This window comes from Haliotis rubra, unplaced genomic scaffold (genome assembly GCF_003918875.1).
Source record: "Haliotis rubra isolate DU_JTF1 unplaced genomic scaffold, ASM391887v1 Scf3, whole genome shotgun sequence".
Classification (NCBI taxonomy): domain Eukaryota; kingdom Metazoa; phylum Mollusca; class Gastropoda; order Lepetellida; family Haliotidae; genus Haliotis; species Haliotis rubra.
In genome coordinates this window covers 4805470-4823007 of record NW_025766968.1, presented here as the reverse complement: position 1 = coordinate 4823007, position 17538 = coordinate 4805470, and the positions used below count along the sequence as shown (strand labels likewise).

Here is a 17538-nt window from a genome sequence, read left to right as displayed (position 1 = left end):
ATTATGAGCTGAGCTGACTCTATTTGAACTGACCCTGCCTATGTTGTGAGCTGACTCTATTTAGAACCTGCCTCTATTTATGAGCTGACTCTATTTAGAACCTGCCTCTATTATGAGCTGATTCAATTAAGAACCTGCCTCTATTATGAGCTGACTATTTAGAACCTGACTGTTTAGAACCTGCCTCTATTATGAGCTGACTCTATTTAGAACCTGCCTCTATTATGAGCTGACTCTATTTAGTACCTGCCTCTATTATGAGCTGACTCTATTTAGAACCTGCCTCTATTATGAGCTGACTCTATTTAGAACCTGCCTCTATTAAGAGCCTGTCTCTGTGACATGTAAACAATTACAGCACTGTATGTGTTATGAGCTGAGGGAAGGAAGGACCTCCACTAAACAAGCATTTTGTCCCATCCCCAGTGTTGCTCCAGGATTCTTCACCCCAGACGTTCACTTCATCCATACAGACTTCGAGGACAGCCTCGGGACTGTGACTCACAGAGACATTCCTGGATTTATGGGAAATGGATACGCAACACAGAATTTTGGGGTAGGCAAAATTACAGTGTTGTTATTGTGTTATACCTGTAACGGGGCTGAAGGTGCAGGTAACACAATGTTGTGTTGCTGCTGCTGGCGATGCAGATTGTTGTTGTGGTGCTTGATTATGATGTCTGTGGCATCCATATCTATATCCATGTCTGTATCAATGTCTGTATCCATATCTATATCGTTATATATATCCATATCTGTATCTATCTGATATGTAGTAGTGAATGGTGTAGTGATACTGTGATATTTATGACTGACTATAATCGTTTATGGTGATGATGATTGTTCGGTGGTGCTTGTTTTAAGTGATGAGTTTTATTGAGGTGATGCTAGTGTAAGGTGATGAGTTTTAATGAGGTGATAAGTTGTTTAAGGTGATTATTGTTTAACATGATGATTGTTATTGAGGTGATGAGTTTTATTGAGGTGATGCATGTGTAAAGTGATGACTGTTTTTGGTGATGGCTGTTTATTGATGACAATAATCCCTAAATGATGATTTTTAAAGGTGATGATTACAAAGCAGATGTCGGTTTAAATTAATGATTAGTGACTGTTTGAGGTGAAGATACTTTTTCAAAGTGATGAATGCTTCGGTGAAAGTGATTATTGTTTGAGATGATGCTTGTTTAAGGTAATGCCTGTCAAGATGATCCTGATGGTCACAGATAGTGATCTTGGTTTTAGTTATTGGTAGCACTTGTCCTCATGGTAAATTCTGGCATGTTACTGACAATGTGGTGTTAAGTATATTGAGTGATCTGGGATTCTTCCTTAATGTTAAAAGTCCTTGAAAACCTAAATGTTTTACTGGTTGTAAAACAATTATAAATGTTTGGCTTGATGTCCTAACAGTGTGAGTCGTTCACAATATGTTGCTGCTCCAAATATTAAATGGTTGATCAAAAATGTTGAAGAAATATTGTTATAGATTTTTAGTGAAATTCACCCTGCAGAAGATGGGTACCCAGTAGTATAAGTCATATGACTTAACCTTCTAGCGTCTCGCAGGCAGTTTGCGTTACTTAGCGTAATGTCCACCATGTTGTATGCGCTTAGAGCATGTCCGTGCGGAGTTCAGCCTCATATAAATGACCAATTATTATTATTATTATTATAAATTTCAGTCCAGTATCAAGACAAGCATAGTGTTTCCTGGGGGCACGACCTTTAGTGGGACGTGTAATATTCTAATCCGTTATTCAGCCCCTGCCAACACAACAGCCAGTATGCAAGTCTTCTCAGGTAAGTGAAAAAAAACATATGCTTGTTGCTGTAAGTTATACACACATTGCTCTATTAATGCTTATATTCAAAAGAGAAAATTCAGTCACAGTTTCAGAATCTTTGATCACATGAATTTCATGCACACATTAACATCATGATTTACGGTCAAGTTCACCATAGGAAAGTGATAATGGAGACCTGTTTTTCTCTTCCTCTGATCTTTATGTGTATGTCCATTGGTATTTTCACTTATTCTTTTATTTTTAAGATGACCCTCGGCCGATGACCATATACTTCTTGGCATGTCCTGACCGCTGGTGCTATGTGGATACCATAAACTACAGGACTCCCACTCTCCAGCCAAGTACTCAGCTGTGTACATTCATAGTCCTTGGCACATTGTACTTGGTAGGTTCAAGGGAGATTACTCTGCAATAGCAGCATGGAGATGATGTTTAGGGGAGATAATTCCCTGAAATGAAGCTAGTTGGATTGTATGTTCAGAAGGGATGACTTTGACTTCCAGATGTGACACTTTTGGGGAAGTCATAGGTATGACATTGAGGAAATTATGTTCAAGGGAGATAACTCTGACGTATTACACTGAGGAAATTACATTCAAGGGAGATAACTTAAAGGTATGACACTGAGTTAATCATGTTCAAGGGAGGTAACTCTGAGGTATGACACTGAAGAGATTATGTTTGGGGAGATGATTTGAAGACCTGTATTGAACAAAACATAACACATTCACTCACTCCCATAATAAGCTTGTCTGTACTCAAGCAGATTCTCATAAGCCTGAAAGTCCTTTAATGATATGCAGAGGCCACATCAGAGTCCTAAGAGTAACGTTAAATGCCCATGACAGCTGTGACACCTACCATGAGAATTATTTACAGGATCGACTGATGTGTGTCCCCATTGAGCTCACCAACACGGCACCACTGCTCAAGAGCCCCGACTTTGACCAAAAATGTGACGTGGTCACAAACGACATGAAGTATGTGTGTTTACTTTATCTTCGTATATTTAACATCATTTGTGTTAAAAGTGTTGCAGTGTCACAAATATGTGTGAGCATGCGTGTGTGTGTGTGAATTTGTGTTTGTGTCTGAGTCTGTGTCTGAGTGTCTGTGTAATTGTCACTCTGTGTGTGTGTCGGAAGAGTTTTTTTCTCTGGAATCCTGATAATATGTCTGGAACATATGCAAACCAAACCTTTTGCTTGTGATACACATTATTGTCAACAGTGTTATCCGATAGTAATTGTTAAGTCTTTTAGCATTCTCATTAGCAGTTGTTATCCAGCTATATTTGGCAAGTCTGTTTTGAATGTTGTTTCTGGAGTATTATCAATTCAGTATTTGTTCACTGAACATAGATTATTACTAAAAAGCATTGTCTATGTTTGGTATTCTCATAGAAAAAGGTATAGCATAGACTCCACTTACAATATGTATATTTTGAGTATAGATTTGAAACTCAAAACAATATTTCACTCTCAAATAGTTAGACATATCATGCAGGAGACCTTGGTGCAATTGTACAAAACAACCTTAGCACTAAGACTACCTTAAGTCTATGAAACGGTGTGGGAGTTGCAGTCCCCTTAGCGTTAAGATTGCTTTGTACAACGGCACCCAGATTTTACTGAGATTGAATTAAAGGCTGAATCTGCTTGAGGGAACTGATCTTAGATCTTAAAAAAACTGCAAGCAGAACTTATGTTTCATCTGACAATATATTTAACGTTTGGGACAACTGTAATATCAGTGGCCTTGCACCTACAGGAATGGAACTGCCGATGAGAGCATCTGTAAGGCTGGCTTGTTCTCAGTGATGAGCTACTACATGAACGGCCCACGAAGTTGTGACTGCAACCAACTGGGCAGGTCAGCTGCAACATGTGATCCATTTGGCGGTCAGTGCCAGTGTAAAGACGGAGTGACGGGAAGGGCGTGTGACAAGTGCCGCGCTGGCTTCTACCAACTCACTGACTCTGGCTGTTCAAGTAAGTGGAACTCACAGAGAGTGGTTTTGTTGTAAATATTTGATTTAAGAACACAAGTTGGAATATCTGGTAGCTAAACAAAGGCACTTGAAGCAGTAACACATTAGACACATTAAACCAAAGGTGTTAGAACAGGTCTCCTTTACTCTGTTGCCTGTCATCAATTTGGGTGAGTGAATGAGTGAGTTTAGTTTTACCCCACACTCAGCAATATTCCAGACTTAGGGCAGCGGCCTGTAAATAACTGAGTCTGGACTAAACGATCCAGTGATCAACAGTATGAGTATCGATTTATGCAATTGGGGTACAATGACATGTGTTAACCAAGTCAGTAAGCCTGACCACTTGATCCTCTTAGTCACCTCTTACGACAAGGTTGGGTTACTGAAGATCAACTAACTCGGATCTTCACGGGTTGTCATCAATTTGGACCCAGGTTGGAATAGCTCCCAAACACTCTGATCCCAGTCACCTAAAGTTGACCTGGGTCAGGAATGGTCCCCATCACCTTATTGCTTGTCATTAAATGTGGACCTGGGGTGCTCATTATATCCACCACTGGTTTGTTTAGCAAAGCCTGAAGATTTTACAGACCAACGTGATATAGTTGAAATATTACTTTTTAATGATAAATAAAGAGTACCTACATATATTGTCAACAATAGTGAGTGGAGATCAGTTTCAGCAATAAAATGATCACAGTATCCCCCAGTACCATGGTGTCACAGCAAGATGTTAGCATTAGGACAGTCATGACAAGAAAGTTATTTCAACTGATGTTGATGGAGTCACCTTGCTTGTTATCCAGGCTGCAACTGTGCGTCCAGCAATGCTGTGTGTGATGCGGTGACGGGTCAGTGTAACTGTCCCCCCAACACTATCGGACTGCGGTGTGACCTGTGTAACTTCAACACATGGGGCTGGGATGCAACGACTGGATGCAAGGTCAGCATCACTCTTCTACATGTCATGTTTGGACTCCTAAAATCATTAGTTATTTCTCAACAACTTCACCACTTCCTGTTGATTTATTTCATGTTCACCCACTTCCTGTCACCTTTATCACATCCACCCACTTCCTGTCACCATTTTCCATATCCGTCCACGTCCTGTCACCTTTTCTCATGTCAGGGCATTTTTTGTCAGTGTCTTGTCATTGCCTCCCACTTCCTGCCACATGGAACCACCATCCTGTCACATTTAATCACCATCCTGTCACATTCAACCACCATCCTTTTCACATCATCCTTTCAACCACCATCCTGTCACATTCAACCACCATCATGTCACTTTGCTATTACATTCACCTTTATCCTGTCTTCTCTTGTCATCCTGCTCAGATCTGCTTCACAAGTATTTAATATCAGTGTTCCTATTCAGCAAAGTCTGACAAAATTTAAGTTTGTGACTGCATATCAAGATATATATATACTGTTTGAATGATTAGAGGACTGATATTTGACCACAGAACATCTAACTAATATATGTTCAAACATGACTTCATTGTACACAAAATGAGTAGCTACTGTCATCCTTATGTTGAAATTGGGGATTTTTATGACTTGATCTTTGTCTGACAGTTCTGTACACATATAATAGCACACATATTCAGAAATTTGAAATATTTTTTATTTGAATTAGGGCATTTTCATGAGTGAGCCTTGTCTCAAACAGGTTGTTTGATTTAAATTAATTAACACCATTTTCTTGTGCGTATAGATACATGATCAAGTCAAGCTTATGATGTTGTGATGTTTTATACATCAAACACTAATGTGTATGCCAACAGGAATGTAACTGCAACAGCACTGGTTCCCTACGGACATGGTGTAACGGAACAACAGGGGTGTGTTCCTGCAAGATAGGAGTACAGGGCGTCAAGTGTGACCAGTGTGCAGACACATTCACTGGCTTCAGCACCCTTGGATGCAGTCCCTGCAACTGCGACAGCGTTGGCTCCACCTCCACTGTTTGTGAGAAAGCAACGGGTCAATGTACCTGTAAGGTATGTAGTTCTTGTAGTGGACGACAGTGCTCTGATTTCTGAACACTTTCAGTCAGTGTGAGACTAGAGGCTGGTCCAACATTCGCTGTACAGAGATGATCATGTGTCCCTGTGTCCCATAGGTGTCTTCTGCATTGGTGGTTATGGGTTTGAATCCCAGATTGTTATTATTGGTTTGTTAGCACCAAACCTGTGCCCATGGGTTCAACAAAGTATTAAATGTCTTGGGCCTGCATCTTTTCAGCCTTTCTTTTTGCAACATGCCATTATTTGGGGTTAAAGGAACAATAAATACCAACTCACTCATTCAGATGGTAGTGAGTGACAAATTTGAATAATCATTGAATACACAGTGCCTTGAATAATCAGTTCCTTTTAAAAAGTGATCAAATGCAACGTATATTATATTTGGGACTTGACACTTTCTCAGTAAAGTACAGATTCTAGTACTTCTTGGTGGTTGAGTCCCATCTGGGATTCGAACTCAGACTCTCAGAGTAAGGCACCTAATTGTCAGCACACAAAGTCAGCCATCTAACCCACTCGGCCATTGCTGCTTCCACAAAAATGGATCATCTTCACGCAAACATCTCATTATCATGGATCGTGTAGTTCCATGCTTTTTTAATATGTCCTCCAATAATGTAGGATATGACTTGATGGATTTGAATGTTTTATGCTTCAGGCCAATGCTGAGGGGTTGCTATGCAACCAGTGTAAAGCAGGATCCTTCTATCTCCATGGCAACAACACTAAAGGCTGTCTCGACTGTATATGCACAGGCATCACGTCACAGTGTTCCAGTTCCACAGGCAGACAAGAGTCGGTATGTACTGCTCCACAGTCATAGAACTGTAAATCCAGGATACTTTGATTTATAATAAGACATCCTTAAGTTTCTAAAAGTGACCATGAAGCTTGCCATACTCAGCAATGTTCCAACTATATGGTGGTGGTCTGTAAATAATCGAGTTCAGACAATCCAGTGATCAACAGCTTGAGCATCTACGCAATTATGATACGATGACATGTGTCAACCAAGTCAGCGAGCTTGACCACCCGATCCCGTTGGTCACCTCTTACGACAAGCATGGGTTACTGAAGACCAATTCTAACCCGGATCTTCACGGGTGCGGCAGCTGTATATTGTTCATAGCATTCTGGGAGCTTGTGGTTAGGTGGCAGAAGATTGACCTATTGTTGCTGAATCCATCAACACTGAAGGTTCTCTCATGCATGTTTAGGTGGAGGAATATGCAAATGCTTACTGCAACATACTGAATATGTCTGAATTTTGAATAGATGATCAGAGGTAGACATGTTACAACAATATAACTTACTCCTTTACATTGATGGTATGTTTAGCAAGAGTACTATATGCAAATTACTGTTTGAATTCATCTGGGCTTTATATGTTTATGAATACTTTATCACAAAATGATCCCGATTTTCCCAAAGCGCGCTATCGACATGTGCCTCTTTAATATATAAGTTGCCTTTGAATGTCAACATTTAATTTTGATGTGCTCAAATTACTGGATTTCTAATTTCAGAAAACTGCTACACTTGCTCAGTCATCTCAAGGACAACTGACGCCGACAGTATCAGTGGCAGATAAAGATGGTGTTGTCAACGCCTCCCAGTTGGTGACTCCTTACACAGACCCTGCCACGAGCCGTGTGTCTGTCAGGACTGTTGTAGGTCCAGCAGGCAACGTCTACTGGAAGGTTCCGGAACTCACCGGATCCCTGCTGCCTCTCTACGGAAGCACCATCAAGGCGGAGGTCAAAGTTGAGCCTGTGGTTGCAGCCGGGACGCCAGCTGCAACAAAAGCAGTTTTGATTGGACGAGACAAGAAACGGCTTGTGCATGACATTAATGCTCTTATGATGAATGTTACATCCAATATCGACATAGGCCTGACAGAGGCGGAGTGGAAGTGGGAAAATGGTTCCGACATTACACGAGGACAATTTTTTGTTGGCTCTCACAAATGTTGAAGTCATTCTCATTCCTGCTGCTTTCACAAATACAGATCATGTAACCTAGTAAGTTCTTTGATAGATGCTGTTTTCACAAATACAGATTATGTAACTTAGTAAGTTCTGTCATATATACTGCTGCTGACATGCCATGATATCAGTAGCATTATGTTAAAAGCAGTGTTAAGCCCAACACCCTAACTCATTGATTAATTGTTTGTCTCAAAGACGCAGACCCGTGTAGGTCCAGGTTAGAATTGATCTTCAGTAACCCATTCTTGTCGTATCGGGTGGTCAGGCTCACTGACTTGGTTGACACATGTCATCGTATCCCAATTGCGTAGATCGATGCTCATGCTGTTGATATGTTTTATTTTGCAAACCAAACAATATAATAACTAGAGGGTATGCTTGATATTGCTAGCTGAACATTTGTGAATAGGCCTCAACCTTTTGTCTAATGAGTAAAATCCATTATAAATACATGAGGCCTTGGTGTTATATGTGTAAGTGTAAACCATGTCTTCCCTGTTTCAGCCTGTCTCGCCTTGAGTACAGTGTGGAAGGAGTTGTGGGCCCTGTTGCCAGCAGTGTGGAGAAGTGTCAGTGTGGACCCGGCTACACGGGACTGTCATGCGAGGTTTGTAACTTGTCGTAACATGGTGGTGTATGATCATGGCAGCTAAAGTATAGACTGACTGACTGAGTTTTGGTTTTACGCCGCTTTTAGCAATATTCCAGCAATATCACGGCGGGGGACACCAGAAATGGGCTTCACACATTGTACCCATGTGGGGATTCGAACCCGGGTCTTCGGCGTGACGAGCCAATGCTTTAACCACTAGGCTACCCCATCGCCCCTGAAGTATAGAGGCCTTACTGAACAGAAAACAGAAACTTTGTTGTATGTTGGTCCAATGGATGTACTCCAACTGACTTCCAGATATAATTTATGGATAACAACTTCTTTTATTTGTGAGTGCAGCGTTTCTATACAGATATTTGTACCGTTGTCAAGAATCTGTATGGAAATGTTGCACTCTCAAATATAAGACGTTGTTATCCATAAAGTTTGTTCTAAATTGTACTTCCCAACTTCTAAAATGCCACTCAAAGTTGACTTCCAGATATCCCCATTGTGAGTGCCCCCAAGTACAACCTATAAGGCGACCCCCAATAAATGCCATCAAAATCAATGCTGTATTATACAATCCATTTATAAGTTATCTGAAATGAAATCATGTCAACAGCACAAACACAATATTTACATTTGTAATGATATGTTTGCCCTCAGGTGTTGTTCCTAGAATAATGTTTGCTTTTGTTGATCGATGACAGCTCGTAATAACTGAGTACCGGGTACCATGACCTGCCTTGAGATGTGTTTTTGCTGATGCGACTTTTTTTTTTTTCATACATTGTACTCTCAATTGAATTTTCATAAGTTGACATCAAGAACCATGCTACATAAAAGATCCTTGCAGAATAAAATCATTTTAAGTCAGTGTTAAAGTTTGGAGTTACGATAGTCATAGGAAAGTAATTTCCTTATGGAAAAGCCTGAGATAATGTTTTCCCTTCAGAGCTGTGCGCCAGGCTACAAGCGTGCCAACGTGACCGGCCATGCGTATCTGGGCGTGTGTGTGCCATGTACCTGTAACAACCACGCTTCTACCTGTGATCCCAACACCGGGGACTGTCTGAACTGTCTGCACCAGACTACAGGTATGCGTGTAACGCTAACCCTAACCCTAACCCTAACCCTAACCCTAACCCTAACCCTAACCCTAATCCTAACACCAAACCTAACCTAACCCTAACCCTAACCCTGCTAGGTATCCGGTATAATGCTCAAAAGACAACTAATTTTAGTTATAACCACAGCTCCTTATGTGCATTTTGACTAAAATATACAGCAATTGACCAAAAAAAATTCGTAATATTTGTCAGTTTGTTATAAGTGTGTGCATTCAAAACATACTTTAAGACGGATGAGTGAGTGAGTTTAGTTTTACACTGCACTCAGCAATATTGAAGCTATATGGCAGCTGTCTGTAAATAATTCAGTCTTTACCAGACAATCCAGTGATCAACAGTGTGAGCATCGATCTACGCAATTGGGATATTTTGACAACCAAGTCAGGTAGCCTGACCACCCGATCCCGTTAGTCGCCTCTTACGACAAGAATGGGTTACTGAAGATCAATTCTAATGCAGATCTTCATGGGTCTGTGGAAGGACAAAAACGCTGAAAGGATCATAGATTATTGGTCTATATCAGGGAGAGTAAATCCACAGATGATACCAGTTCTTTCTGCTTTTGTTAATGGTATTAACCTCTGGCCCTAAGGACCTCGAATCAGAAGGTCCATGTTTGAATCCCATCATATGTATCAGATAATTTATAACCATTATATTTCTATAGCCAAGGAGCACATGTTGGGCAATATCAACCTTCAGAATAAATCTTTTTGAATTTTAACTGATGATATGTTTGAATGTTTCAGGTGCAAACTGTGAGATGTGCATGCCTGGTTACTATGGTAATGCCACCGCAGGGAATCCCAACGACTGCAGCCAGTGTCCATGCTATGACCCCCGTGTTGTGAACACATCCTGCACCAATAATGGCTCCGTCATCAAGTGTTTCTGTAACCAAGAATACACAGGCGACCATTGTGATATGTCAGTACATTTTACCAGTAACTATAATTTTTATTCAAACAACACATTACTTCAGATCAGAAGTCTTATATTTTGGCTGTCAATGCACTAAAAGATTTTCAACAGAAGTCCTTTTCACTCTCAACTGTCCATAACCAGTTGAGAAACTAACAGTATCTCCCTCCTTAAACCTCTGCATGCTATTAGTATCTCAACTGGTTATGGTTAAATAGACTGGCAAGATGGTATGGCAGTAAATCCCAAAGACTTTAGAAAATGTTTTCGATTTCAGTTTTGATGGAATCATTTGTACAGATCGTAACTGTCATTCAGAATAATCATGTTCATGTGTTCAGTGTTCATGTTTTTGAGATTGCTAGGCTCAAAAACACAAATAAACTTTCATTTATATGATGTGATAATTGGCTGTGATGGTTTGGATGAAAGGTCTTTCTGGTGTGACCAATATTGGGTTGTCTTCAGATGATTGTTTAACGATAGTGAAAACTGAGATCTAAATTTTCTTGAGGTTGCTTTCTCAGGGACCCTGTCATTGGACTGAATGTTGGACTTGCAGAGCAATTCTTGGTTCCCAGTCAACTGTTGACACTCAGTGTCATGATTGCAACAGTTTGTACTCTTTGACTCAACACTTTCATGAAGTGTATCATCAGGGTGGTGGGGTAGCCTAGTGGTTAAAGCTTTCGCTTGTCACACCGAAGACCCAGTTTCGATTCCCCACACGGTAATGATATGTGAATCCCATTTCTGGTGTCCCCTGTTGTGATACTGCTGGAATATTGCTGAAAGTGGCATAAAACCATACTCACTCACTCACTCACTCACTCACTCACTCACTCACTCACTCACTCACTCACTCACTCACTCACTCACTCACTCACTCACTCACCACTCACTCAACCACTCACTCATTCACTCACGGTGATGCAGCTCTCATCTGTTACGGTGACACACTTACGAGATGAACAGTGTGCGTTTTAAAGTTTCAAGGTGTTATTATTTTATTTTTTAGTGCATTATTATTGAAAGAAGGTAGAAGTCTGACTATCTGCACTCACTCACTCACTGTATCACAATCTGATGTTGTCTGTATCAGGTGTAAACCATTCCATTATGGTGAACCATCAACCCCTGGTACAGGAAGATGCACAGCGTGTGACTGCAACAACAGAACTGACATCTGTGATCCAATCAAAGGAATCTGTCACGGCTGTGACTCGAATACAACAGGAAACAACTGTGAACTCTGCATAACTGGCTTCTACAGGAACCCGGTGACTAATGCCTGTGACGGTGAGTAGAATGTCATGTCAGCATGTTCGACACTTTCAACAGTATTTATATGGTATTGTTAACTGTTGTTTTAATGTGAGAGGAAACCTAAAGTGATGCAGATCATGAAGGTTTACAACTCCCAGTGATGCTGACAAAATATTACTACAATCACATTTAATCCTCTGGGGTTTTGCTGAACCGAGGGGAGACAACCCAGTATTCTAACACCCAGTGTTTGATGCAGGCTGTTGGGGTCAAACTCCACTTTGAGGTCCAGTGTCATCAGTCAAACTGATGCAGATCTTAAATGTTAATCAGTTATTGTGAATATCCTACAAATTGAAGCTGACAAACCTACAATACGATCAGCTCAGATCTAGGATTCAAACCCAATGTCATAGGTTTCTGCCACACCTAAGGGAAGCAACTCTGCACAGCCACTGTATGATACAAACATAACAGTAAACCGCATGATTCCTTAAAACAGTGTAGTAGTTGAATATCTGATGTTTCAGTGTGTGCCTGCAACACAACGGGATCGACTAGCTCTATCTGTGACCGGTACAATGGCAGCTGTCCATGTCACCCTGGTGTTGGGGGCAGGACCTGCGATGGATGTCTCGACAACTACTGGGGCTTCAGTACTGCTCCACCAGGTGAGGGTTGAGGTGGTTTAGACTACACTTTCTGCACCAATATATGTTTGACCAATATAATTGGTTGGTTGGTTGTTTAACACCACACTCAGCAATATTCCAGCTATATGATGGCGGTCTGTAAATAATCAAGTCTGGACCAGACAATCCAGTGATCAACATCATGAGCATGATCTACACAATTGGGATATGATGACATGTGTCAGCCAAGTCAGCGAGCCTGGCCACCCGATCCTGTTACTCACCTCTAACAACAAGCATGGGCTGCTGAAGACAAATTCTTACCCGAATCTTCGGGGGTCCAGGAATATAAAGGCTGCTGATGCCTTAAACTGGTCTCAAGATAAAATCCATGATCCTCGTCTTGTAACATGAGATCATCACTTGATATTTTCACAAAGCCATGTGAGAAGTGTTCAAGATTATTTAACAAGGATACCAAGAAATAAGGTGATAGATGAAAGAGTAAGTAAAAAATCTGAAACATCATGTTCCTCAAAATAATGAAGTTGACATCATAAATTCTTGCTTTTATGTGTATCACTTCAAAATGTCGTTCAAGGACTCTATAAAATACAACATCATGCGTAGTTTGCGGCTGTCATAACTGTTTGATCAACAGTGGTAAATGTAAAATTTCCTTGTCAAAGAACAACTAGTCTCAATTATCCACTGAAACAAAATCAGTTGAGTGCAAAAGACATAGTGATGGGAATTATATGAATGGATCATTGACACCAGCAGGTGGAACTGGATGAGGAGCACTATTGTACCTGTGTCTCAATCACATTGGTCAGTGTTATCTTTGTGATGTTGTGATACCCATGCACAAGAAGGGTAAACATGGGAACGGGAACTGTGAACAGGAGATAAAATTTACAGTTCTCAAATAAATGTCAAGATAGAAATGCATCTCTGTATTGATGCAAGTGAGAGTATGATACTTCACTTAGATTCCATGATTTATAGTTGCATAGTTCTAATATTCAGACCAGAGAAATTCTTATGTCCAGTGGACAAAATATATGAGTTTTGTTTGATCTCCAGGTTGTCAGGCTTGCGACTGTGTGGAGAAAGGAAGCGTGAACACCCAGTGTATAGACCAGGGTCTGTGTGTATGTAAATCTAATGTTCTTGCCGTCAGTCGTCGGTGTGACACATGTGTTGATGGCTACTTTGGTCTACCGGATCAGGAATGTACTGGTAAGTGTATATAAAGTTGGTTGGTTTGTTGTATAATGCTGCACTCAGCAATATTCCAGCTATATGGCGGTGATCTGTGACAGCAATCAGTGTTACAGTAATGACTGAGACAGTAATCAGTGTCACAGTGTTCAGTAAAGACTGTGACAGTAATCAGTGTTACAGACAAAGTCAGTGTTACAATGTAACTGAGACAGTAATCAGTGTTACAGTAATGACTGAGACAGTAATGACTGACAGTAATCAGTGTTACAGTGTTACAGTAAATGAGACTGTGACAGTACAGAAATGATCAGTGTTACAGTAATGACTGAGACAGTAATCAGTGTTACAGTAATGACTGAGACAGTAATCAGTGTTACAGTAATGACTGAGACAGTAATCAGTGTTACAGTAATGACTGAGACAGTAATCAGTGTTACAGTAATGACTGAGACAGTAATCAGTGTTACAGTAATGACTGAGACAGTAATCAGTGTTACAGTAATGACTGAGACAGTAATCAGTGTTACAGTAATGACTGAGACAGTAATCAGTAATCAGTGTGTAATGATGGACAGTAATGACTGAGACAGTAATCAGTGTTACAGTAATGACTGAGACAGTAATCAGTGTTACAGTAAAGACTGAGACAGTAATCAGTGTTACAGTAATGACTGAGACAGTAATCAGTGTCACAGTAATGACTGAGACAGTAATAAGTGTTACAGTAATGACTGAGACAGTAATCAGTGTTACAACAATGACTGAGACAGTAATCAGTGTCACAGTAATGACTGAGGCAGTAATCAGTGTCACAGTTATGACTGAGACAGTAATCAGTGTTACAGTAATGACTGTGACAGTAATAGTTATGTCTGTGACAGTTATCTGTGTGGGAGCAATGACTAATAGTAATCAGTATAACAATAATCTATGCAACATTTCCTACATGTTTCCTTGTAGCATGCAACTGTAATCTAACTGGGACTGAGGGTGGGAATATCGCGTTATGCAACAATGCTACTGGCCAGTGTCCATGCAAGCCAGGAGTGACCGGTCGGACATGTGACAGCTGTAAAACTCTCTTTATAGACTTCAGCGACACTGGATGCAAAGGTATTGTCATGAACGCAGGCCAGTCTATATTCAATATTGTTTCAGATTATCATGCAGATAATGCTATTCCAATAACTATCCTCTGATATCCAGGGGAATTAATTTCCATTAAATTAGTAGAATGTTGGAATATATACGAAGAACATCACTCTCTACCAGCAGTTTCTTATTTATTTCACAACAGGATGGAACCATCAGGTTTACAAGATGTCTCTATTTTTACGAGCTTAGCAGTGAAGATATTCAATGAATATGTGAATGAAATCGCATCACAAATAGAGTTTGAAAGATTGTTAGTTATTGTGTTTTGATTGTTTCTACTTTTTGCAGAGTGTGACGTGTGTTCAACTTCTTTGGGTAATGATACAAGAAAATTGGAAGAAAAATGGCAGGAAACATATACAGTTTCACAACATATTGTGGGAATACAGGCACAAGACAAAGAACTTCAGGTAGGGATAGAACAGTTGTGGAATAGGGAATAGTTGAAACCAAGTCGGGGCAGTGGGGTAGCCTTGTGGGGAAAGCATTCACTCATCTACAGGGTTATGCCAGGCCTGAGTTTGATTCCCCACAAGGGTACAATTGTGAAGCCATTTTTGGTGTCCCTTGCTGTGATACTGCCATAATATACCTCACGGAGTCCAGACCAGTATATCAACATACATCAGGCAGGATCAAAAGGGATTTTGCAGTCCACTTTTCAATTTCAGTCAATATATGGCCTTTCAGTGCCAATATGTCGACTGGTTTCAGGATTAAATTAGAAATGCCAAGGTATTCTTGTTTTCACAAAAGGCTTTTGAAAGACAACGTAACAAAACTACAGTAAACTTTGCTTATAACAAACTCAATAGGACCACAAATGTTTTTGTGTTCAAGCTATAGTTCGTTATTTGTGTTTTGACTGAAAGATAAAGCAAGTGGCCATCACCCCCAAATTCAATATATCTGTTAATTTGTTTTAAGAATGTTTGTTATCAACACAGTTTACTGTATTGATGATTTCACATCAGTTCCATTACAAAACTACAAATGGTGAATGGTTTTCAGGTTACACAATTGTTGGTGTTTCTGTTATGCTCAACAAGAAGTGGATTCTGTTACAGTCTCTTCATGCAGAGCTGGAGAAGGCCATGACTGACCTGGGTTTGACCGACACCAACAACAGTACAGTCAGTGAGATGACCGCAAACATGACTCTTCAGGAAAACAGCACCAGACGGCAGGTGGACCAGTTCAAGCAGAAGGTAGGACAGAATTAGACACGGAGCTTGAAAGATGATATAATAATGTAATATTGTAAAGTTTGAAACTTGCACATGTGCAGTTTAGTGATTACTGACGTCAATATGATATTACAAAGCTGCATTTTTCTGAATGGTCTGATGTGACGTCATTACTGGTTGATTACTTTTGCAACTATGTTAGTCATCTGTGCAGAAGATTCTTTGTGGGTCTGAAGGGTAATACATGTTGCCTTATTTTCTTTTCAAAACAACAATGCAGTGTTGGATGCAGGGAGGTTTTCCAGGGAATATTTGTTACGTATGATGATGAAATTAACCTTTACATAAGGGAGGTAACTCTCATTATTTGTTAGGTGTGGCCAAACCTTACTTATGTTGAGAGATTTAACATGTACTTCCCAACATAGTGCTTACTTTGAACACAGATATCCCAAGCACCATGTAGGCCACACTGTTAAAATTTTACCTCCTTTTCCGGGCAGTTGGGTAGCCTAGTGGTTAAAGAGTTTGTTGGTCACGCTAAAGTTCCGGGTTCGATTCCCCACATGGGTACAATATGTGAAACCCATTTCTAGTGTCCCCCACCGTGATATTGATGGATTATTACTTAAATGCGGCATAAAACCATACTCACCCACTTTAACTCCTATTCCAAACTCATAGATGCAGTGCATTGGGTAATATATTGGACAAACAGTATGACACAAAGTTGTCAGGTACAAATCTGCTGAACAAGTGTAGTAAAGACTTTATTTGAATTTTAGTGTGCTGTGTGGCCAAATTGTACATTTGTATTAAAACAAAATGATGATATATAGTTGTGAATGGAAACAGAATATTATATTGAGCCTTATATTGTTGCACATTTCCAATCTATTTTGTTGTTCTCTGTAGGTTGCCACCTTGAATACAGCTGCAGCTCTCCAGAAAAACATGTCTGTTGCTGAAGATGCAAGACTAAATGGCCTCCTTACTCAAAGCTTCAGCACCCTTGACCTTGCTCGAACCGAAACACAAAAAGGAACTGACTACGTGTACAAGTTCCAGCAGTACAACACCACAGCACAGACGGTACAGTCTTACTGCTACTCCCATTAAAGCTGTGATTGAGTAGCGCTTAGTCTCTGAATGTGTATTTTTGATAAAATCAAATAACTATTTGAATTGAGAAGGAAACGTGAGGGAGTTCGGGGATTCAGAACCAGGGGAAATAGACTTGCTTCATGTAGGGCTTCTGTATAGCGGAATGAGTTAATCAGAAGGGAAAGTAATTTGGTTCAGGACTAAAGCTGTGAAGATAATTGTTACAACAAACCTACATATCAATCCATGAATTACCTTGAATTGGGTGCCTGCAAATCTTGCTTTCTTGATTTTTACTGAATCTGAATGGACAAGGGGCACAGTTGGCGACAGAAAATGAATGAGTGAGTGAGTGATCTTGATGTCTTGTTTCAGTACCGAGGCCAGGGTATTGAATGATCGAGTGAGTGATGCGGTAGGTATATGAGAGTGATCTTGATGTCTGGTTTCAGTACCGAGGCCAGGGTATTGAATGATCGAGTGAGTGATGTGGTAGGTATAT

General features: G+C 40.3%; 1 protein-coding gene across 1 annotated transcript in view; it reads left to right on the top strand.

Annotated features, from left to right (window-relative positions):
• The window catches only part of LOC124282438 (laminin-like protein epi-1), a 57594-nt gene that overhangs the window by 17838 nt on the left and 22218 nt on the right, over window positions 1-17538 (top strand). The window contains 20 exon segments of the mRNA XM_046718423.1: window positions 427-556; window positions 1686-1803; window positions 2054-2193; window positions 2688-2788; window positions 3579-3799; window positions 4608-4744; window positions 5589-5804; window positions 6490-6630; window positions 7358-7767; window positions 7769-7852; window positions 8324-8426; window positions 9370-9511; window positions 10294-10471; window positions 11568-11764; window positions 12262-12402; window positions 13450-13605; window positions 14551-14703; window positions 15034-15155; window positions 15813-15953; window positions 16848-17024. Coding sequence (XP_046574379.1) covers window positions 427-556; window positions 1686-1803; window positions 2054-2193; window positions 2688-2788; window positions 3579-3799; window positions 4608-4744; window positions 5589-5804; window positions 6490-6630; window positions 7358-7767; window positions 7769-7852; window positions 8324-8426; window positions 9370-9511; window positions 10294-10471; window positions 11568-11764; window positions 12262-12402; window positions 13450-13605; window positions 14551-14703; window positions 15034-15155; window positions 15813-15953; window positions 16848-17024 — 3208 coding nt within the window.